At 39.5% G+C, this 22,652-nt stretch overlaps 1 protein-coding gene across 5 annotated transcripts; it reads right to left on the bottom strand.

Moving 5' to 3' along the window:
- Positions 1 to 153: 153 nt before the first annotated feature.
- Positions 154 to 22,652, bottom strand: LOC6726225 (pleckstrin homology-like domain family B member 1). Of its 5 annotated transcripts, XM_016174080.3 has the most exons (11): positions 22,161 to 22,652; positions 10,994 to 11,108; positions 9,929 to 10,013; positions 8,129 to 9,719; positions 7,829 to 8,004; positions 7,085 to 7,764; positions 6,657 to 6,792; positions 4,845 to 5,040; positions 1,466 to 1,911; positions 1,269 to 1,401; positions 154 to 1,201 (listed from the first exon to the last, which is right to left on the bottom strand). In XM_016174080.3, exons 2-11 carry the CDS (start codon positions 11,106 to 11,108, stop codon positions 1,025 to 1,027), a joined length of 3,735 nt encoding a protein of 1,244 aa, XP_016039752.1. In that variant the 5' UTR covers positions 22,161 to 22,652; the 3' UTR covers positions 154 to 1,024. The 5 variants fall into 5 exon arrangements, with proteins under 5 accessions (XP_016039752.1, XP_016039749.1, XP_016039751.1 ...); XM_016174077.3 differs by lacking the exons at positions 10,994 to 11,108; positions 22,161 to 22,652 and adding an exon at positions 10,071 to 10,256; XM_016174079.3 differs by lacking the exons at positions 10,994 to 11,108; positions 22,161 to 22,652 and adding an exon at positions 10,083 to 10,256.

Genomic DNA, 22,652 nt, shown 5'->3' with positions numbered 1-22,652 from the left:
TTTCACAGAATATGCTTACACCTGAAATGAACTGTGAACAATACATAAAAAATACATAAAATATATATATGTTGACTATGTTAACTATGTAAAGTCAACACAATGTTAGAATACTCAGAATACTTCCGTTTCAAATCGAATAAAAATCATTTGTTTATTTAAAAAAACAATTCTTTTTATTAACTAGCTTGTAGTGTTACACATATATTTATACATAGTTATTGTTATTATTAGTTTAGTGTTTCTCAGTTATTCTTCTCCTTTTGATTATCCTTTCCAGCTGCCTGAGCAAATCGTTCAGTTTTAGTCTTACGCATAGCGATGGGCAAATAGTTTGACCCCCTCCATCTCTCGATTGGATTGTACCAATAATTATACATTTATCAAAATATATGGTATATTTTTCATAAAATATAATAGATAGGCATACAATATTATAACGTTATTGGGTAAATTCACGATGAAACTTCAAGTGTTCAAGAGTCATTTTGGTAGTTACTTTTAAATCGTTATACAATTTGTATACGTTTATTGCTATAGTCTAGGGTTTATGATATATATGCGATCATATAGATGCTTGCCTTTAATACCAGGCCGTCCTAATAAGCAAGAATTTCAACATCTGTTGTATGATTAGGTTTTAGAATGGCGGTGTTAGTAGCATGGGTTTGTTTTTGACTTACATTTGTTTCTAAATCTAGACATAAAAATAGTTCTTAACTACAATATGACAAAGTAAAATGTATATACATAATTTTTAGGTCTAAAAAATACGTTCTTGACTTTGGTCCAGTTCTGAAATCTCAGATTTCGTTAGTTCGCCAAAAAAAAGATAGTTTTAGGTTCCTTTTGCCCGTGTCCTTGTTGAGCAGCTGTTTTTTGGTCTTACATGGCTACTTTTTATTCTTATGTTTCCTTTGTTATTATTAGGTAAGTTATTTGAGCTTATACATTTAATATATTTCCCATATAATGCTGAGACTGTGCACTGGGCAAAAGTGTTTGGAGTCCTCCGCGGAATCCGTTAGTAGTCCAGGTTACCCTGGGCTCCGGTAATGATGGCATCGATCCAAATGCGCGCCGCTGAATCGGATGCGGCCTGTAAGTTGTAGCTTCGCTTCTTCGTTTTTACAATAAAAGTACAATGCGGTCGGCCGCTCTTCGAGGCATTCAGATGATCCAGATAGACCTCGTCGATGGTCTGTGGATAAGTACAAGATGTGTCTTTAATATACACGAGTTTCAAGTGTACCATGACATGGACTCACTGCAAAATAGGCTCCGCCTCTTGGTTTCCTCTCCGATTTATCCGAGTAGTAAATTAAGGCGCTCCTCTGGCGATCGAGGACAAACCAGCGCCTCGACCAGGCATGAAACGTGGCACCCAGCTTGTGCAGGTAACTGGAAAATCATTCGAATTATAGAATAGTTTGCTTATGCTTTAAGGGGAAAACGACAAGCTTACCCGCGACAACTGTGGGCGTCCACAAACACGTGCGGGCACTGATCAATCTGGTGGCCAGCGGTCTCGATGTGGTGGCGCAGATTCAGATCCGGCGAGAATATGGGTAGGTAGCGGGTGAGCGGACGCTGGTGTTTCGGTAGAATGCGTTTCCGATCGCTGGCGGTGCTGCCACCGCTTCCGCTGTTCCCACTTCCGCTGCCCGCCGACGCGGTGTCCTGTGAATTGCTGCTGGCCCGCTTGCTATCCGCCACCGCCGGCGACGCGTTGGAGTCCATCCCGTTGCCAAACTTGGGCGCCTCAATCGCCGCATCGCAATTGTTGGCCTCCGAGAGCGGACGCGGGCTACGCGCCACCATTTGATTGGCACCACCTACTCCTCCGCTGCCGCCGCCTCCTATTCCCAGGGCAATGGCATGGTGCTCCAATTCCGGTTGCGAGTGGCGTTGCTGAAATGGTAGAAAGAATCCGTTTAAAATGGGTCTTCAATGCCTTGCAATTTTTGCCAAATTGCCATTATATTAAGTCTATTAATTTAATATTGCTTTTACATTTAGCACATTTTGTTTATTTTTATTGCCAATAAACTTATAGCCTTTGTTGAACGCTTTTATATGATTGTGTCCTCAATAATTCGTAAGTATGATTGTTTTGTCATATATGACTTAACGAAATTTCATGTTTTGCAATGGCTTACATTTTTTAACTAAAGAACAAATTCTTCAAAGTATCTTTTATTCATTTATCTATATTCATATTATTGTAACCCGCAAACATTTGTGGATTTATTGATTCACAAAATCTATCAGTGATTACTTTTAAAATTCAGTTATAAAACCCAACTCTTGCTAATAAATTCTCGATCCACTCACTAAGTAGTACAACTCATTGCGCTGGCGTGCATTTGCATCCGTGCGCCGATGCTGCACGTAAGTCATCCACACGGACATATCGATGCGAAAAACCGGATGGGAAAAATTCTTAAAAAACACTTGTGCTTCCAGTGGAAATGGGCAACTAACTAAGCGATTCTCCGACGAAAACCGATGATGATGGGGCGACCGCCAGCGCCACCAAAGCTTCTTGCTCGACAGACTTTCCGACTTTCAGGCTATCCGACGGATCGCATCGAATGGGGCGCACATGAACATTGTCCAGCAGCCGTAGGATCGCGAACCAGATCGACGTAGTTTAATCCGTAATGGGCCGCGGATCTATGTGGCCAATGAACGTGAGACGATAACGATGGCCAGTCTATTGGCGAGTTCGGTAAATGTGTAAACAAATGGGCTAAGAATCGTGGTGAAACGTAAACATCGCAAAACGAAAAATAATCCAAATAAAATAATACGGAGCGTAGAAAACGTAACGCGTAACTAAGTGAGAGAGATACAGCCAAAATAAAACAAAGACCACAGCAAATATTAAACTTATTAATAAGTGCAGTCCATATAGAAATCCGCAATTGAGAGCACGACGGGGTGGTGGGGTGGCTCTTTTAAAATAAACACGGCTAAAATAAAACAGCTAACAAAATGCCGAGGCGGCCAACAACTCGTGACTAACGAGCTGGCGATGGATTTCATCGTCATCCAGGAGGATGGGAGAGCTGCACTCGAAAAAAATGTATTTATTCCAATTTAAATAGAGGCTAAAACCTCATTAAGAAATACACCAAATCCACCAACACCAACTATGGCTAAATTTAGCAAACACGGCTATGTTCATATAAAAAATTTAACTTGGGAATTATAGCGAGGGATAAATTAAAATATTTGCTCATATTGCGACAGTTACAAAAAGATTTGCTACTTTTGTAGATTAAATTGATTTTATTTCACTTAAAAAACTTAAAAGATTTTTGCGAGCGCATGGCGAAGAGAAACAAGTTTTCTAAAATTACGCATAGGATCGCACTCTTACTCCCACTATTTCTCTTAATCTTAACCCAATTTTGTGTACACTTGCCTTCACGATCGTGTGATCTTGAAATCCAATTGATATTTAACAGTGTAGTTCATTGTCAACTTTAAAAGAGTCATTTTAAAAGTTAAGAAAAATCAAAGAAGAAGAGCTTGCACTTGAAACTTATTGATATATCACCATCATAAATTTGGAGAAATTACGACTGCAACTCGTAAAATCGTATACTCTGCACAAACAAAAACAAAATTGCAATGAATGAATTTTCGGGTAAATGAAAAAGGGGGATTTACTGGGAAATTCGAGCAAAACAAAAACATGAGTAAGATATTCTTCTGAAAGCTCTGAACACAGATAATCCAACAGCAAAATAAATAAAATCAAAGGAGTAATTTTCAAATATTAATGTCGATGAATCTTATTTGTGCGCTAAAAGTCCATCAACGATAACAAATAAAAAGTATTTACAATAAAAAATAAGCAGTGATTCATTTTAATAAAAAAACCGATAAGCCTAGAAACTTGTATACCTATTCGAAAAAGTCGTTGGGTGGAAGGAAGTTATTAAATTAAAACTAAATTATGAAAAGAAAAGCCTTAACTAATTAAATCAAAATATCTTGCATCTAATAGGTTTTTCAAGTAGCTATTACTAATTACTAATTACTTTACTGTGAGCTATATTCCAACTAAATGGTTTTCAATTAGAAGCACGTGAACATGCCAGTAGATAATTCTCAAGAACTCTATTTTATAATATATATTCAATCTTCAAGAGTTTTTAGGTGGGCAATCTTTTGGATTGCGATCAAGGGAAGCGAAAAGCACTTCATAAAAATATTTCAACCTTGTAGGCATTATTATCGGCAATCAGTTTCATTTGTGGGCCCATTTATTTACACTATTTAGTTATCTGAGCGGAGGTGTTTAATAAAACCCAAAACAATTCAAAGTTCTCTTATCGCAATTGTTAAACCCCTTGCACTTTATCAAGATATATAAAAAGATACATCGAAACACCCATTCGAGCCAGTTACTAGTAGTTGGCAATTGCATACTTCTTCAGACAAAAGCAGCGTACTAACTAATCTAATCTAACAAATTTTTCTTTGCATTTTGATCTTGTAAGTACCACAAATACCATTTGAATGCAAAACAACCGTCATGCGAGAAATATAGCAGCATTAATCAATGTTTCAGTGGAATTACAAATTCATCTGGCTGCTCACAATATCCGATTTGTTTATGGACAGAAAGGAAATGGCACATAAATTGGTGGGTGGAAAAATGGATGGGGTCACTGACAATTGCGCTTTTGACCATCAAAAATTTCCCGGAAGCCGGGCCAAAACAAATCTATAAACAAATGGAAAAGCTTTCGCTTTGTTTGGCCTAGGTCATCAATTTAGTGAAGGGGTCAAGACTTATTTTTATTTTTAAATCGCTTCCATCAGCTCACCTGCTGAGGTGTCGTTCCACCAGCTGCTGTTGTTGTTGTCGTCGTCGTGGGACTACTGCCTGTTGACTTTCGGTTTTGTACATTGTTCTCCTTGTCGCCGGCGATCTTCTGCACCTGGTCATCCACTGGGTCACCTGGCTGCTGATTGAGCTTCTGCAACTCGGTCGTCTCGAATAACTTCGCGTCTTTGCCGCCGCTGCAAGAGATAATTAATAAACCATTATTATGAAATATTTAAATAAGAAATGAAAACACCAATATTTGTTAAGCAAATGCAGTTGATTTCGTTTATGATATGAACATCAAGTCCTTTAGAAAATATGTGTCTGCATTTGTTTTGATTTCAATGCTTTATTACGCACACAAATCGCCACTAGCACTGATATGTATTTTTATAACTTTTTATATCTGTTGAATTCTATCAGAATGTGTCACTATCTCTGAACGCTCTAGTGCCGCGAGTTCCTTATGGATTTATTCGTGGGATTTCTGTCACCATAACCACCGGCATTATTTAAGCTTTTTATTCGATCATCGTACCAGCAGGGAATAATCGCGTTGATTCGATTCATCATCTACTTAGAATGACTCATTCCCGCGCGAACTTCGATTCCCGATTCCCAATTCCCGATTCCGAATCCGAATCCGATGGCTAACGCGCTCGAGTTCCAACTGCAAGACTGCGAAAGCCCAAAAAACTGACTAAGCGGGCGGACGCAATGGATGTGAATGCACAATCCGAAAGCAACAGTTGGCACACAATCCGACGATTGAGTCACATAGATACTCCGGCGAACGCACACTCGGATACACAATCAGCTGATAAGCTTATCAGCAACGGTGCACAGAGAGAAATGAATTAGGTTTTATGAAAATAATATTATTCATATGTATATTTATTGTATATATTAATTCACAATTTTAATTGAATTTCAATTATTTTATTTCATAAACTTGATCGGGAAACTTTATCGAAGACTTTTGAAAATATCTTTCGCTTCTATTGCAAAATTTGAGAGCACGAAGTCAGAAAAATAAATAATTTGAAAAGCTACTCAGGTGACGGCGCGTCCATTCGATCAGCAAATGAGCACTGAAATAAAACTCCAGTCGGTGGAAGTTTATTATTTGCCCAGACAAATGTGCTCGTCGCGTCTTTATTGATTTTGGTGTGTGGTTTTGTTTGGGTTTTCAATTCAAATTTCAAAGTGACTTGACAACCGGTTTTCAAGCGGGTGGAGTGCTGGGCACACATTGTTTAGCTATTAGCCACAAAGTTTGATTAATTATAGGAGCGCGAGTTCAATGAGCAAGCCAATAGGCATTTCAACAACACACTGCACCACAAAACTGGGTATCTTCTTCGGCGAAATGGTATTTTAATCGAGCCATAGTCATTCTAATAAATCAGTATCAATCAAAGACTGATTCACAAAAGACACTTGTGCCGTAGATACAATTGACAATTAATTAATCAAGAAACGATTTCATTCAACTTCGGACAATTTGCAAGATAAGATATTAAATAATTTATACCAAACAAATCTAAAGTGAATGCTAATTGGGATGGGCGATTATTGGTTAGTTAGCTTAAGCTCTTCACAATACAGCTACCAATTAAATACCTAAATGGTGTAATTATAATTCAAAAATATATATGCAAATATCATTTCGTGCATCCGAGTGTAAGTGGCACTGGAAGTGCATCTTTGTTGTCGCACTTGGAGAAATTATCTCGACAGGGGGCACACATTCAATTAGCCGAGGGTGCAGTGGAGCAGGGGGCTGGATACCGAATGGGGGTCAACTCACTTGGCATCCGATTCCAGCTGGCGTTGCTGCTCCATCGATTGTTGGGTGGAGAGCAGATACTGGGTGCGGGCCTCGTCGTGGCTCTTCTTTTTCAGATCGTACATCTTCTGGCGCTCGTGCTCAATGACCTGATGACCTGTGGACCGTAAACAAGAGTGTGAGTATTAAAAAACTATCAAGCAACATCCATTAGGAAAATGAATATAAGATTGCAATTTAAGAATTTATTTAATTTCATTTTGTCTTGAAACTTGATTGGCGGTCAAATCGAAGAGTCTACTAATTCGGTTTCAAGAACCACTGTAGCGAAACAATACTAGTTTTAATAGGGTTTCTTTCATACTTTTGGAAATTAAGTTTGGGAGAGGGTACTTGTTATAAACGATTTTGCTTCTATAGTTTTCAGATTAAAACTAAGGTTTTCCTACCCTGCTGGGCCAACAGAAGTTTGCGATTCCGCTCGATCTCCATGATGCTGTCAAAGATCTTTGTGCTTGCACCCTGGCTGGCGGAGATGGGCGCATCATTGGCCACCTTGCAGCTGCGATCGATGTCGTCCTGCGAGGGCACACGTCTCTCCAGTGGATTGACCTCAAAGCGATCGCCCTGCAGCGAAAGATTGAAGCTTATCTGCTCGCAGCTGCCGCCTGCCAAATCCTCGAAAAGCTGGAGGGGAAGGCGCTTGGGCGTACTGGTGTTGGCTTCGATTTTATGGTTATAGAACATATTTTCATTTACGCTCTTTGACATCAAGTCCTCTTGGTTACGTCGCTTCGGGCAAAGCAGTTCGGCGGAGCCAAACAGAGATTGGGACATCACGCCATTGACCAGATTACTGCCTGTGGATTCTGGCGAGGTGGGCGAACCTGGTTCCTCCTCATCCGGTCCAATTTGAATGCGCAGAGCGGCCAATTCGGCTTCCAACATAAGACGCTGCTCCTGTCGTTTAAATTCCTCATGACTGGCATGGTGCTCGGACTCCTCCTCGAAATACTGAAACTCTAGGTCCTCGAAAGTCTTTCTATCGCTCTCCAAAGATTCGCATACCAGCTGCAGCTCCTCCTTGAGGCAGGCATTGTTTGGTTTCTGCTTTAACATGGCTCGCAGTCTGCAAGGCGATGGAAAATGTATGTAAATCAAATAGTTTTTCTTTTGTCTATAAGTTGGCTTACTTCTTCAGCTGATCCTGCTTTATTTCGATGGACTGCTTAAGTTTGGCCTGCTGATTCTCCTCCATCACACGAGTGGCATTCCTTTGGGCCTCCAGGCGGCAAACTCGATTCTGCAAGGCCTGCAGTTGCAGACGCGGGGAGGCATTGGCGGCTAAGGGCTGCTCGCCCAATTTCAACTGAAAGGAAAGGAATTTCTTTAGTGAACGGATTCTCAAGAACTTGAAGAGGGCAATTCTGAAAGGTTTTGACCGTATAGCCTATGGGGTAACAAGGGATTCTAATTTGAAACTTTAAATGTACCTCCAGTCCCTCGATTCCAGATGAAGGTGGCAGCTCGGCCAGTTCCCGCTTGAGCTGCTTGCGTCGCTGGATGAGCTCCCGACGCTGACGCTGCTCTAGGTGAATGCTTCTGGGTGCCGGAGCTGGCTTTCTGCTCGGTTTGGGTGACTGCGTCTGCGACTCCACGGACTGCAGATTAAGGGTGAGATTGTTGATGTTCTTGTTACTCCGCTTGGCGGGCACCATGCGATCCAATTGCTGCTGCTTTCGTTCGAAGGATTTGAAGAGCTGCTCGTAGTCGCGTTGCTGATTTGGAGCCGGTGGTTTGGGTGCCAATGGTGGCTTCACCATGCTGGGAATGGGCATGGGTTTGGATGTAGACACTACCGCGCTGGATGCCAGAAGTGGTGGACTAATAGCCAAAGCAAAGGCATTGCCAAAGGACACGTCTTTTTTGGGCGACATACAGTTGGTGCGGATCTTTGTCCTCGGGCTCTGTGGCACATACTTGCCACCTGTAGTTGCCGAATGGTTCTGGTTAAGATTCTCGTGGCTGGCCCTGACCGCAGCCGTGGGAGCAAGTGCAGTGGAGGACGATCCGCCATCTCCCGCTGAAGCTGGCACATGGATTTGGCCATTGATCTCCACACGATTGGGTCCCAGCAACCGTACATTCTCATAGCCAGAGGAACTACTCAAAAGTGAAATATTGGCACTGCTTGCTGCTCCTGCCTGCTGTGGAAATGGTGACTTATTCTTGTCCCGCGGTAACGAACCATTGGTTTTGATACGGTTCTGCACAATCGGGGAAGATGTGATGCTGGAGGTACTGGAAACATTGTGCGTAGGAGGCATGGAGTTGTTCCGATCCGCGTACTCCGTGCAGATCTTAAGCATATCCTCCAGTTCGGCTCCTCCTCCTCCAGTGCCAGAATTATTACCGGTAGCCAGACCATTATTTATATCGCTATTCACACCATTCATCGAGTAGATCTGCAGGCCACCCGCCTTGGGGTAACGATCGTAGCGATCGTTATTGACTTTCGTTAGTAGATCCGGTGGAGCCTGCTGCTGCTGCTGATGATGCTGCTCCTTGTAGATCGCCGCATTGCTGGGCACATTCCAGTAACCACCATTGCTGCCAACTCCCTTGGCATACTGATTGTTTAGCTGTTTTTCGTTGCGATGATTCTCGGCGAGATTACGGGCAAAACTGGCGTATTTCTGCCCCAAAACATCCTTGGCCGGCATGTTGACAGTGACCAGGTCGGAGGAGAAGACCTTGGGGCACTCCAGTTCGTAGGTGGATGGGTTATTAATCGGGTTAATGATGCTTTCGTAGAAGGATTCCAGCTCCAGGGACTGACTCAGCTCGTGGGCCTGCCTCGCCGATTGTGTAAAATCGATTTGGGGCATCGAAATCCTTTCATTGGAGCCCATCGCCGATCGCATCATCTGGGCCTCGTCCGGATTGTTGAACCTCAGATAATTCGAATTGCCAATGGTGATCATTGCCCCCTGGCTAAGCTTCGTCTCCTCCAGGATCGGTGCACCGTCGATCAGTAGGCGAGAATCCTTTTCGGGTACCAGGGTCACCTCGTTGGCGTCGCTCCTGCAAAATTGTACGTGAAAAGGTTAGGTGCATGTGGCAAACATAAAAATATGTATTGTAACATGTTGTTGCACATCTAATTTAGACTTGCCTTAAAAAGAGTTACATAAATATTGAAGTTATACAAAGACTTTTGAAGATTTTACCAGTTCTATGTAAATGTTTGCATTCATCACATAATATTATTATTAAAATAAGTGTACAAGTACCTGTAAATGGTGCAGTGGAGTGGACGCACCCCACTTCCATTCAACGATATGCTGCAACTGGCTGCGGATCCAATCGTAGTGTCACCTAAATGGAAATTTAAATAGAGTAAGTGTGATTTTTTTTAAAACTCAGTTTACAAACCAAAAGCCTTACACTTGAAGTGGTTTTCGGTAATGTGAGGTTGGAATATTTCAACAGTCGATTCGGTTCAACAGTATTTCCTATCTCGCTTCACATCTCTCGCTCTCTGATTTTTTGGGAATAAATAGCATATTCTTAACTTCTCTTGGTTTCGGTACAGTGGTAATAACTAACTTTTTTCCAGAAATGTTTTTTTGGATGAATTTGAATTTCTGTTTTAACTATTATATTTTTTTTTTGTAATTTCTACTTTAATTTTTTGAATTTTTTTAACATGCCACCGCCAACTTTTTTCATTTATTTCAGGTACAACTTTTTTACTCACTTTATTTAAACAGTTTCAACACTATGCATGCCATTGTAAACTTTAAAAAAAAAGTTGAGCTTATCGCAGTTTGCTCACCATTATTTTGTCTTTTGTGCGTTGCTTTCGCAAGACTTTTTTTGTGTGCGCCTTGCTACTTGTTGTTTTTGCTTCTAGTTCGGTATTTTGCTTATCGCTTTACAAGTGACCTTGCTGGGGCACAAAATAATAATAATAAAGAGAGCGAGCAAGAGAGGAGCAAATGCGCACGCGTGGCCGCAGCAGCAAACAAAACGCAAATGACACGTGTGCGAGGGAGAGGGACGCATCCGAGTAACGGTGCGTATCCAGTGGACTCTGTTAGAGATGGCCGCGTGTTGCGATAGCTGTGGTAGCACATATCGAGTCACGAGGTTTTAATAAAAGTTTCTTTCTAACAATTTTAAAACTACTTGTTTTCGTCGAGAATGAATTATATAATTTGTATATTTTAAATTAATATTCGAAAGTACTTTACTGAACTTTAAGGCTACTTTTTGTGAGCTGTTAGAGTCTTTTCTAGAGTTTCCAACTCGTTCGTGTCTCGTCCATCCCCAAAACTTCCCGCTTTCGCACTCACCTATGTGTATGTAGTGGATGGTGACGGCGGTGCTCAGTCGTCCGCCGCCCAGAGAAACGAGATGCGGATCCGAGGCGGCGACTCTCAGCGACGGATCCTTTTTCGTCAGGGACATCTGCAAAACAAGAAGGTGAAAAGACCGGGAATTAAAAGGGCGCTCGATTGAATACCAGGAATGCACAGTGTCATATGGGAGTTGCATGGCCATGGGCAGCTGGCCAGTAATTGTTATTGGGATTTTTGGCACACTGTTGAGGGATTTCAGGGGTTCCCTATAATTATAAGTGACCATGTGTGTGTACGTACGTACATATGTATGTACGTGTGTGCCAGCACGTGCTCTTCAAAGGGAGGAAATTCCACAGATGTGCTGAATTATTGGCATTTAATGATTTTTGTAATCCCTTATTAAAATTTCGTTTTGAAACCCACGTTTCTCACTATCTCCAACTTTTTACAGCCGAAGTTGCCATAAACTGTTTTCACAACTTCCGAATGATGTCATATGTGATGAGTGAGCCCCCTTTCAAGCCGATTTCTGGCTCAAACTCACGCACTTGTAGCTGATAAAGTTGCACTCGCAACAGTAAATAGTATATGTACATGCATACATGTATGGTGTGTTTGTATGGTATATAAAAAATGGAGAGGCAACAATAGCAACAACAACATCAATCAAACAAGAAATGGTGGAAAATGATTTATGTGCAATATGAATGAATGGTTATGTGTGTTGCTTTTAAAGATTGAAAACTTTATCAGGCAAACAACGTGCGCTCCCATTTTCCAGTTATCCAATGTGGACACATAATGTGGAACGGGTCAACTATAAAGCCACCACCACACACGATGGTCCAACAGCCACAGTGATACGAAAGTTATGGGAATTATCGGTGACATGATCACGGATGACCATAAAGTGGTATTGATACAGGGGCGTACGTATGATTTTTGCAAGGGGATAATATGGTTTATAAATTTAGAAACATGATTGCAAGTTTGGATATGTGTATGCATTTCATATTTAATAAACAATTATCATATCATATATTCCTATCAAGTTGAATCTTAAAGTTTAAATCTTAGCCCCCGAAAATCCAGCAGCGGCATGACACTGAATTATAATGATGATCATGATGCCGCCACTTAATCACAGTCGCCTTTTTGGCGTCGACCACTTTTTGTGTTTATGATCCAATTCGGACTGTTTCAGCTTCGTTTGCTTCACTCCACATTTCCGGGGGATACGGTAGGGGAAATCCGAGCCGGGAGATAGGCAGATGGGGCCGAATGGGGGCCACCTTTTTGAAAAACGAAAAACAACTTTGGAGGCGGATCACCGGGCGGAAAATGAGGTGGGGGAATGCCCTCCAACGCAATCATTTCCGCGCCCCAAAAATAAAAGTGAAAACTTTTACGACGACTTCTCTTTTTTCCGCTCATGTACATAGGTCGCTTTAGATGCTATATCGCTTTTTTTTCGTTAAGTGTATGTGCGTGCCTTATCAAAGGCCGAATTTTTCATTTATTTGTTTACGGCTGATTGATTAGGCCCATAACGTATTCGGTCGCAATGATTCAAGCCAACATATTCCATAATATGTATATCCCATGTCACTTTAAATATAGCTAAGGTATTTCGATTTTATGCCAATAAAAACTTAAGGGCTTTTCGGTATTGCCGTTCGATTGGATTATGTTTAATGAAATATAGATATTTATATATTTTATTCGATCTATCGCACAATTATTGTGGACAATTAACAATATTAGATAATTAGCTTATTGCAGAATATCCTATTGACTATTGGTATTACTTGTGCAATTTCTTATCAACTTTTCCAGTTGCATGTCATCGTCCAAATTCAATTTCTTAACCCACAGAGCGCTACTTTCGCTTTCCGTCTAGACGCTTCTTTGGTTTCTTTTTAGTTTGGGGTACCTCATATTCATCATCATCATTGTGATTATAATCACGATGATGGGCGACTTTGGGGGCTGCATCATCAGCCGATCATTACAACAAAACATTACGAAATGCATTTTAGCTTTTGCTTTCATTCGATGTTCATCTTCTTTCGCTTCACCTCTCGCTTCCCTCGAATTCTGTGGCACGTCATCTTGTGTGACTGGAAAAACTAAAGGAAAATCCACAAGATGTGTAATAAATTACACCGAAGAAAGGCGAGACAACAAAGGCGCTTTTAAAGTGAATCAAATGGCCTGGAATAGTCCATTCGCGGCCAAACGAATCCCCAACCAACGCCAACTCCATCCAAATCCGAAAGTGAGTCAGAAGAAGCGATCCAAGATGCGCTCCCCAATTGCCCCCCTTTCATCCCCTTCCCTTGAGTTTCGTGTGTTATTGTAGGCTTTTTATGACCGCCAACAACAAAGGTATTCCAATTTCATTGAGATAAGATAAAGGCAAACGGAAAATCATCGAAAGACCACAGATATGCCGCCGCGCAACGAGCATTATGTAAAAACTCTGGAGCGATAACAAACATACATACTTTTCATACACCGCCAGTTAATAAAGCGGCCTAAAATTGTATAATATGAATAATAATAGAAATAAAACTCGAAATTTTCAAAACTGAATAATAATGTACATACATGTACATGCATATGTACATCATTTCAGTTAGCTGCACCTATGAAAATACGCTATGTGATGTATTTTATGCCACATTTGGCTGTCCGTTAATATATTTTAAGGTGAATAATGCTAGAAACTCCATTATTTTCACCCCTGCTGTGCATTAAAGCGCCAAAACCATTGTGACACGTGTGTGTGGAGGGCAGGGAACCCAATAATGTGGCATGGGCCTTTGAAGCTGGGGCATCTTTGCTCACAAGACAAATAATCAAACAAAAAGAGTGTCAACGCAATTAACAGTTTCCTTTTCCCTTATTTCTACCCGACCATTTGCCTCATTAACCCCCAGATCAGCCCTCTTCACCGATTTAATATACAGCCCCCATCCCCGGCCTCACAGACCGAAATACCCCACCAATGGTTTGACTTTAGCCTGATGAGCTCCACATCCGATGATGATGAATACATTTTTGCCATTTTTAGTTGACTTTATTTATAGAGAGCAAACACAGCTGGTAAATATGCCTCCCTTTCTCTGTTGTTGCTTACACAGCAAAAAACAAGAGCATACTCGGGAGATTTTTACTAACAAAAGCCATTAATATCGTGTTATGCAACAATATTTGTTTTAGGATTAACCTTTAAGATATGCTGACATTTTTTTTTATTAAGTGACGAATCCGAACATCATAATATTGTATCTTAACATCACAGGGTGGTAATACAGCTGACATTAAAATAGAAAGAACATTTTTAGGAGCATGCAAATGTATACCTTATAAAGAAATACAACTATTATATATTGAAAATATCCCTAAAAAGTTGATAGTTTCATATGACATATTTAATAACGCTTTTGATTACTTTAAATGTCTCTCGTTTTCAGAAGTGTAACAAATATATGCAAGGTGCATTAGCCAACTGTCAATATTTTCAATTGGCAAAAAACTCGGTTTGTTTGTTTGCTTGTTTTTGAGGCTGCTGCTGTCAGTTTTGGCTCCATTTCAGTGCCAAAAATCCACACAATCCCCACGGACAAGTTTTCTACTCTTTCGCTGAGGCTGGTGGGCGTGATCCGAGGGCGTTTGCTAATGGCATTTTGCTGTTTCAAAGCCAAACAAATGCCAAATGTAAGCCAATGTGGAATTCAGCTTGCGACGTGACCTGAACAAGGGAATTAAAACCCTTGGCTAAATGACATGTGTATGTACAAAGGTACATAAGAACTTCCGGCAATTGGAACTCCACTTCATAGTTGAACTTGTGATTGCAATGCACGCTCAAGGAAAAATTCGAGAAACGTGTCATGAAATCATAACAATTATTTGGCATAATTATTGTTATGCAGAAACAAATTCACAGTAGACCCGAATTAAATATACACATTCATTTTATTTATAATTACATATACTAATGATAATAATATTATCTAGAAGCCCTGTGCAGATTGTGTAATCCACTGAAAATGCGACCAAATTTGGCACATTATCATGGGTTAAGCATATAATAAATGTTGATATTTACCCAATTTAAGAACCTCGAGACCTCAAAAATATATATGTATATAATATTAAAAAAAGTCAAATGTGGAACACGGTTTTTTTTTACCGACAGAGCAAATGAGAAACATATGCATATATGACACACAATTGCGAGCAAATTTCTTGGCTATAAAATTATACAAACATAATTATCTATGCACAAGCCGAAATAAAACAGTTTATTTCGTTGGCAAATTGTGAATTAAAATGATGAAAAAAAAAACAAACAGAAAACAGAACTCAATAAAGCCCACGATTTATAAATGAGAAGTACAGTGAATATGCCATAAATTAAATGCCAAAAATGAAACTAAATATAAATATATTTTGCATTTAACCAGGGTACATATTTGTTTTTAATAAACAATAAGTTTTTCCTTCGAATCAATAAAGTTCACCTGTAATTTATGTTTCGAAGGTCAGTCGACACAGTTACGTGCGTGAAATAAAACGTAAATAAATTTATGCTGGGACAGCGGGGAGTGGTGAAAAGGGGGTCGCACGCCCATGCCGTGTGCATATCAAAATGCAACCCACTTTTGGTACCACGCCCCCATTTTTCCCACACGCACGCACACACCTCTTGGTAATAAATAATGTGTGAAAATTATCGTGGCACTTGCTTCTCACCTGTCGCAAATTGAAATGATGATTCTCAAAGGGTTTTCACACTCGTCCCCCCTTTCTATGTTTCTATGGCTGTGACACAGTTTTAAGTCTATTAACTTGTCCAAAACTCCACCCACGCGAAAGAGAAGGGTAAACTGTGTGCTGTGGGCGCCACTTGAAAACTTTGGACTGTCAAAAGGCCGGCACAGAGATGACAACAAACAATGGAGTATAGTAAGCATTTTTTCATTATTTATATATACATATATATTATACCTTTATAATGTTGCACTATAGTGATAGGAAGTTGAAGATTGAGATAAACGGATCCCTAATTTAAATAGATTTTAAATTCGACTTAAAGTTATAGTTCGATGGGCATTAATTCAGCTTAAGTAACTTTAACATGGCAATTAATAAGAATAGAAACAAAGTGTAACAAACTTAATTAACAGACTGGATTTTCGGGCCATCACTAGATCGCCGAATCTCCATTTTCGATGGGGTTATGTGGGGGCCCCTTTCTGTGTGTCAAGTGGCTTGTTAATTATGCTTATGACTTGAAGAGAATTACCCAAAAATGGGGAGAAACTGAAGCTATGGAGTGGCTTTTGGGAGATATACCAACAAATAACAAAAAAAAATATCTAATTAACACACAATTTGAGGCAATTCTCAGTCGGCTAGATGCTCATCTCCAACCAATTGAGTTCAATTGAAGTAGCGACCAAACAACAATGGCACACCATTTATGAATCATTTGTGGCAAATATAACAAAATCAGTAGGGGAAATTGCAGAAAGCGTGCGCCGCACTGCAAAATGCAAATGCAAATGCAAACAAATGCGTGATGTCATCACAAAGGCAGCAGCAAAACAGCAGCAACATCGAGCAATTGCATTTAACACGACAACAACGAAGACAAAGCGTTCACCACAATCAGCGGGCCAAGTTGTATGAGTACACTGGGAGAAAATTTATCAGTTATCAATTTAAGTACATATTTTTAAATATTTTTACAACTAAATATATATATCGTTTTGTATTTGATCGTTTTACCAAACTACTTGCTAATATCTCATTTTATTTCTTATTTGTCTAACAATTTATATACTTTTTTTTTCGTTCTGTAGAGGTTACTGTTGTTATTTTTTTTTTATTTTTTTATTATTATTATTTTTTTTTTTATTATTATTTTTTTTTTTGTGAATATGCGGCTGTGTGGGGGGTAGAGTAATTCAAAGTAAAGTGAGGCAAAGTGAAACAACAAAACTTGATTTGACTGGATGACTTCATTAACGGAACACGACGCAGCAGACAAAGCGATTTTACATCCCCACGTACTCATTGAAAAAAAAAAAAAAAACGAAGAAATGTTATTAAAAACTATAGCGCAAATCCATAATTATTAATTATGGGTTACAGTAAGAATCGTATGCATTTCCAACCTTATGTTACAGATCTAAAACTTCATATTCATTGTTTTAATGAGATTATTTTACTTGAAAGAGTAGTGTTTTTACACCATTGATTCTATTTATTAACAGATTGTTGTTTTTAATTTATTTACTTTGTTGATTCAATTAAATTCAACTTTGCCCATTGCGTTTAATTAAAGTCCAAGCCCCAAGATGAAAATGAAGGCCATCTTTGTCCCACGCAATGTGCGTGGATTCCAGGGGCGAACAAGGGTTAATGCTGGCGGTTTGTTGAACTCACAAACACAAAACTACGCTTTTTTTCAGTCCTTTTGTTTTTGCACTGCTTACGACCGGAAAACGGAAGCGCCTGTTTTGGTATTGTTTATTATTGTCTGCATTTATGCTGCGCTGTCCATTGAAAGAATTATGAATGTGCGTTTATGGTTATGGGCTAGAGACTCCGCGTATAGGGAATGCATATTTACATCTAGGGTATAGAGAATGGAACCTGCGACTAGACAACCGCGAGCGGCGAATTGGAACGAAATGGTGACTTTGCAATGGGAGCACCGTTGTCGCTGCCAAAGGTGTCGCCTCCAACAATTGCCACATGTCGCACATGGCACGTGCACTGCGAAAAATGAGGTTATACATAGAGGTATATTGCTATATATGTACGATCTCTTTTCCATTCTAGTCAGTTTTAAAAGCATAGGAAATTGTTTACATTTAAAAAAAAAAATGTTTCATTTAAAGCGATTTTTCTCTGCAATAAAATTTTCGATTTGTTAATAGTGTAAATGTGTTTTATATTTCCTTCAGCTTTTTGTATATTTTTTTATCGATTAATTTAGACAACTTATCGACACACTCTTGATATGATCGATATACAATTTGATATTTTAGGTGTTTTATGAGCGAGGAGACGCTTTCACTAGTTTTTCATGATCTATCAACCCTCTCAAAAGTTAAGTGCGTGTCTGCTGCTTTGGAATATTAGACAGGTGAAATGGGGTTACGTTCATATCCGATATCTTTTCCAGTGCATATTCATCACTCACACACACACACGGATATGGACGCACCATTAAAGATCAGCGACGGTGACAAAGTGCATCCGGTTTTCAAAAAGTGTTGGATGCAAATGTGCAAGGCGGGGGATAAAGAGAACGAGTAGGAGGAGGAGGAGCAGTTGGATAAGGAGATGGAGAAGCCAGCGATAGATGGAGAGAAAAGTCATCAAAATGGCGGGGGAACAAAAAATAACAATATTGGCAACGCACTTTTCGCAGGGAGGGAAATTGAAATCGAAACATGTGCAGCGCTGTTAAATGCTTCTGCTTCCCATTTCCACTCTTTTCCCAACCAGCTGCAACACCATAAAGTGTGAAATGGAAAAACACATTAAAAAAGCAGGGAAAAAGTCGGGGGAAAAGAACAAAACATATGCTGGCTGGCTGTCTGACTGGCGGCGGGTCGGTAAAATGCGGCACAGTGGGTCAAATAGTGTTAAATCATTAAAGTACGAAAAATATTAAAACGCCACGGAAGCTCGTTAAATTTCCCATTTGAACCTTTTCCCAAATGAAACTTAATTCAATGGGAACGAGCAAACAATTAAATAGCAAAATATAGGTTGCTGCTGCCAGAGCGGAAAAATAAAAATTATGAAACTAATGAACGCGATACCAATATAACAAAATTTCTGCAAAAAAATTTTAAAATAAATACTGAAACATATCACAAAAATATGTTTTCGAAATAAATCCAAAAATATGCTGGGAAACTAATAAATATATCATATGCCACAATATACATCTAAACTTTCTTTTGTCGATATATGGCATATTATAATATATAGTATTCCAGCCATGTTGGGAGTAGGATCACGTTCAGAGAAATGCATTCATAGCTCTCTAACACGGATTGCAAAAATTGTAGAAGCCCATTAATTCGCAGACTTTCGGGAACCGGATCTTCAAAGGCGATTCTGCGGAATTCCTTTGAGTGGCTTTGCATAACCAGCACTATTGTGTTTCGCCGGGCTATGTAATTCTAGGCGGAAGGAGTGGAGCTCTGGAGGACGGGGTGGTCAAACACGATGATTCCGCAGAACATGGCCATCCATCTTGCACTTGATGCGGGGCCATTTGATGCCATTTGGGCGAGAAAATAAACTTCTCTGGAACGAAACTGAAATGCCCACCCACAGAGGATGCGGAAAAAAAGACCCCTGTTGGAAAAAAAAGCCGAGCCGGCAAAAATCAAATCTTATCGCACTCATTTCGCTTGGTCGGCAAACTTGTGGAAGGCAGTGTGAGTATCCACATCTGTTTGTCCATTCGTTGACATCCAAACTGCAATCCGAACCAAACCAGAGTTTTATGATCTCTTTTTTTTCTTGGCCAATGTTGTGTTGATGTTTAAACGAGCTGACTGCAGACGAGGCAAAATGACACACAGAACATTGGTGTTTATGTTTTTTTATGAAACTTATGCGAGATTTGTACCATTAAAAATAGACTTATTGAGCCACCAAATATTTAATTTAATCAGGCGGACTTATAGAAGTGGTATTTAAGCAATTATTTTGAAAAAAAAGGATTTAAAAAAAAAAACAAAAAATTAGCATGGGCTTGAAAGTTAACTAAAATTTAAATCAAATACATTTTCTTTTGTAAATGTAAGACATTTGTGATGGTAAATCCTGGTATATTAATATATTTTTGCATGCCAAAAATATGTCTAACTATATACTATATACAATACATTTTAACGTGGGCTGCGCGTAAGTATGTGAATTTAACTGAGCTCATTTCTTGAAGCTAACATACGAAAACCAAACCGGCAAAGAAAATAACAACAATTGTTAGCTGAGCCCAGCTAAGCCAACAAATTAATAAAAGGCCATGACAATCGAGCGACGGAAAATCAACAAATTCGCGGCAGTTTTTGGTTTCAATTGCATTATTTGCCTTTCGTGTAAATGACAATATGTATTCATTAATCCCAGCCAAAAGTTGATTTTTGCCTTAAACTTCGTTTTGCTTTATTTTCCGAATGCCCTTTTTTTTATTTTATTTATTTTTTATCTCAGACACGTTCCACTCGCGTTTGAAATTTCGCAGCCCAAAAAACGAAACGCAAAAAAAAGACAAATAAAAAACCGTACAGAGGAGAAATAAAAAAAGGTAATATAAGCCCCGAACAAGTTCTCGGGTAAATAATTAAATATGTATCTTGACTCTTTATATTCGCTGGTTATTTGTGTATTTAGCCGGTCTATTCATTTACTGGCCTTGCCATTCCCAGCGATGCCAATTTGAGCAATTTACATAATTCCAGTCGCTGGGAATGGGCTTTGTGGCCGAATAGTAATAGTAACCACATTTAGACGTCATAACATCAGGCGGAAACTCGTAGGCATTACAATACTGTAATTACAGTCTACTTTCCACTGCTGAGCCGCGGATTTTCTTTTTAATTTCTAGCTTAACTCGGCTGGCTAGTTTAAACGGACATAAGTAACATGATTAGTGGCAAAATACAGACATATGTGGTACAGGCAGGATTTTATGTTTAATTCTATATGAAATATGACATTAAACCGTTGTCATTTAAGTAATAATTGAATGTTAAGGCCCTAGAACTATTTAATGTTGCTTGCATAGCCAGCTTTTAGATTACTACTTTATATTAATATCAAAACTCTCGAATATGCAACATAGTTTTGGATATTTAAGGCTTGGTTCCTTAAGACAAAAGTAAATATCCATTAGCTATATATATATTAACTGACTAATAAAGAAATCAGTATTTAAATATAATACGGAACAGAAACGGAAGAAGCCGTCCTTATGAAGTGCATTCAAATCCGTGGCGAGGTTACCCGCCAGCTGGGAGTTCACAGTGGTTGCATCGCAATGTGGCAGCCACGCCCCAAAAAGGAAAAGGCAACAAAAGAAGAAACGCGCAACCGAACTTTCGCAACTGGCCGCCCGCTTTGACTTATCCACGGACCCGCCGTTTAACCCTCGCCAGCCGCAGCCACCACAAGTGACCCACTCACTCGAGAATCGAAAATGGGGAATGGGGAATGCAGAATCCCTCTCTTTTCGCCTGTCTGAGAGCTGCTTTTTATGGAAACCGGCTAAATTCCATTTGATTTGGAAGTCGAGCCAAGAGCCAGAGCCTCCGTCTTCTTGTCATCATTTCTGTGCTTTTGCTTTTCTCTTCCTTCTTTCTCTGCACGGAAAAAAATACATATGTACATTTTTTCCCACATATCGCCAGTTAGCGGACTAAAAATGCATTGCTGATCCATTAACATATTGCCATTCCTGAAGCCCAACTGGTTTTTCGTTGGCTGTCTTTAAGGTGTGATAAAAAATCTCGTATATTGTTGGATTTTAGCCTAACTTGAAAAATGTTACAATTCTGATGGGCAAGTTTAGGATGACCAAGTGCCGGCCAAATAATCTTATCTTTTCCGTCTCCACTTTAAGATTGCCTAAATGTTGTTTATCTTAATCTTTAAATAAGGATAATAAGGGAAATAATTTAGGGTTACGAACTTTCTATTGTCTATTGAGATAATTTTAAGAATAAAAGAAAATTATGATAGTGGAGATTACGCTTTTCTTTCCTTAGTTAATAGGTTCTCTCTTTGGATTCAGGAAAGTTATTTACTAGTGAACCTAGAGATCCTTTTAGCCTTTTGCCTCGAGCAACTCTATTGTTATCAAGACATATTTTCCAAGTTGATTCTGAAGCAAATATTTCCAATCAGGAAAAATCATATAAAACTATATAAATTTCGTATAGTTTTCTTCTCGATTGCGCTTTACTGTACATTTTCTTAGTAAGTTATTTTTCTCAGTGCACTGCATTTTACTTCGACTGTCAAGGGCGTTTTCTTCTCTATTTGGAAATAAACAGTTACTTTTGGGACTTCAATATTGTTGCATTTACTATATATGAAGAGCATAACTTACTTTACAACTTCCGTAGTTAACTGTTGATGTTTGTTGTTGATGGGCTGCTAGGAAGTGTCACAGTTCTCGTCGAATTTGCATTCAATAATAACAAAAACAAAGAACACAAGAAGCTAAAAGCCGCGCAAGCAAACAAACAAACACACACACGCACGCACGAGGGCACACGCAGACCAGTGCGCGAAACGAGTTTATTTGCTGCACACAACAGCAACAACAACAACAAAGGCGAAAAGGAAACCGCAAGCAGCCAAGGATAAAATGCGATTTGCAATTAAATTCCACCGCATCGTCGGGTGCTCGATTTTCTCTCAGTGCTGAATGGAAGGCAGCGGACGAGCCAGTGAACGTAAAAAAAAAAACAAAACAAAACACGGCGAAAAAAAGGTAAATAAACGCACGAAACGCCGACGAAGGAACTATTTACAAACTCTCATCGCTTTTGAACCGAATTCAGCAACGCAACAACAGCAACTACTCAAGCGGCCAGTG

This window comes from Drosophila simulans, chromosome X, assembly GCF_016746395.2.
Source record: "Drosophila simulans strain w501 chromosome X, Prin_Dsim_3.1, whole genome shotgun sequence".
NCBI lineage: Eukaryota > Metazoa > Arthropoda > Insecta > Diptera > Drosophilidae > Drosophila > Drosophila simulans.
This window is presented reverse-complemented; position numbering and strand designations above follow the sequence as displayed.

What these genes read in the sequence shown, in the direction of transcription:
- LOC6726225 (XM_016174080.3), bottom strand. Translation starts at nt 11,108, where the DNA reads ATGTCCCTGACGAAAAAGGATCCGTCGCTGAGAGTCGCCGCCTCGGAT. An exon ending in CATCCACTACATACACATAG is followed by an intron (nt 10,014 to 10,993) that starts GTGAGTGCGAAA and finishes ATTTCCATTTAG; the next exon opens with GTGACACTACGATTGGATCC. An exon ending in GTGGAACGACACCTCAGCAG is followed by an intron (nt 1,912 to 4,844) that starts GTGAGCTGATGG and finishes CTACCATTTCAG; the next exon opens with CAACGCCACTCGCAACCGGA.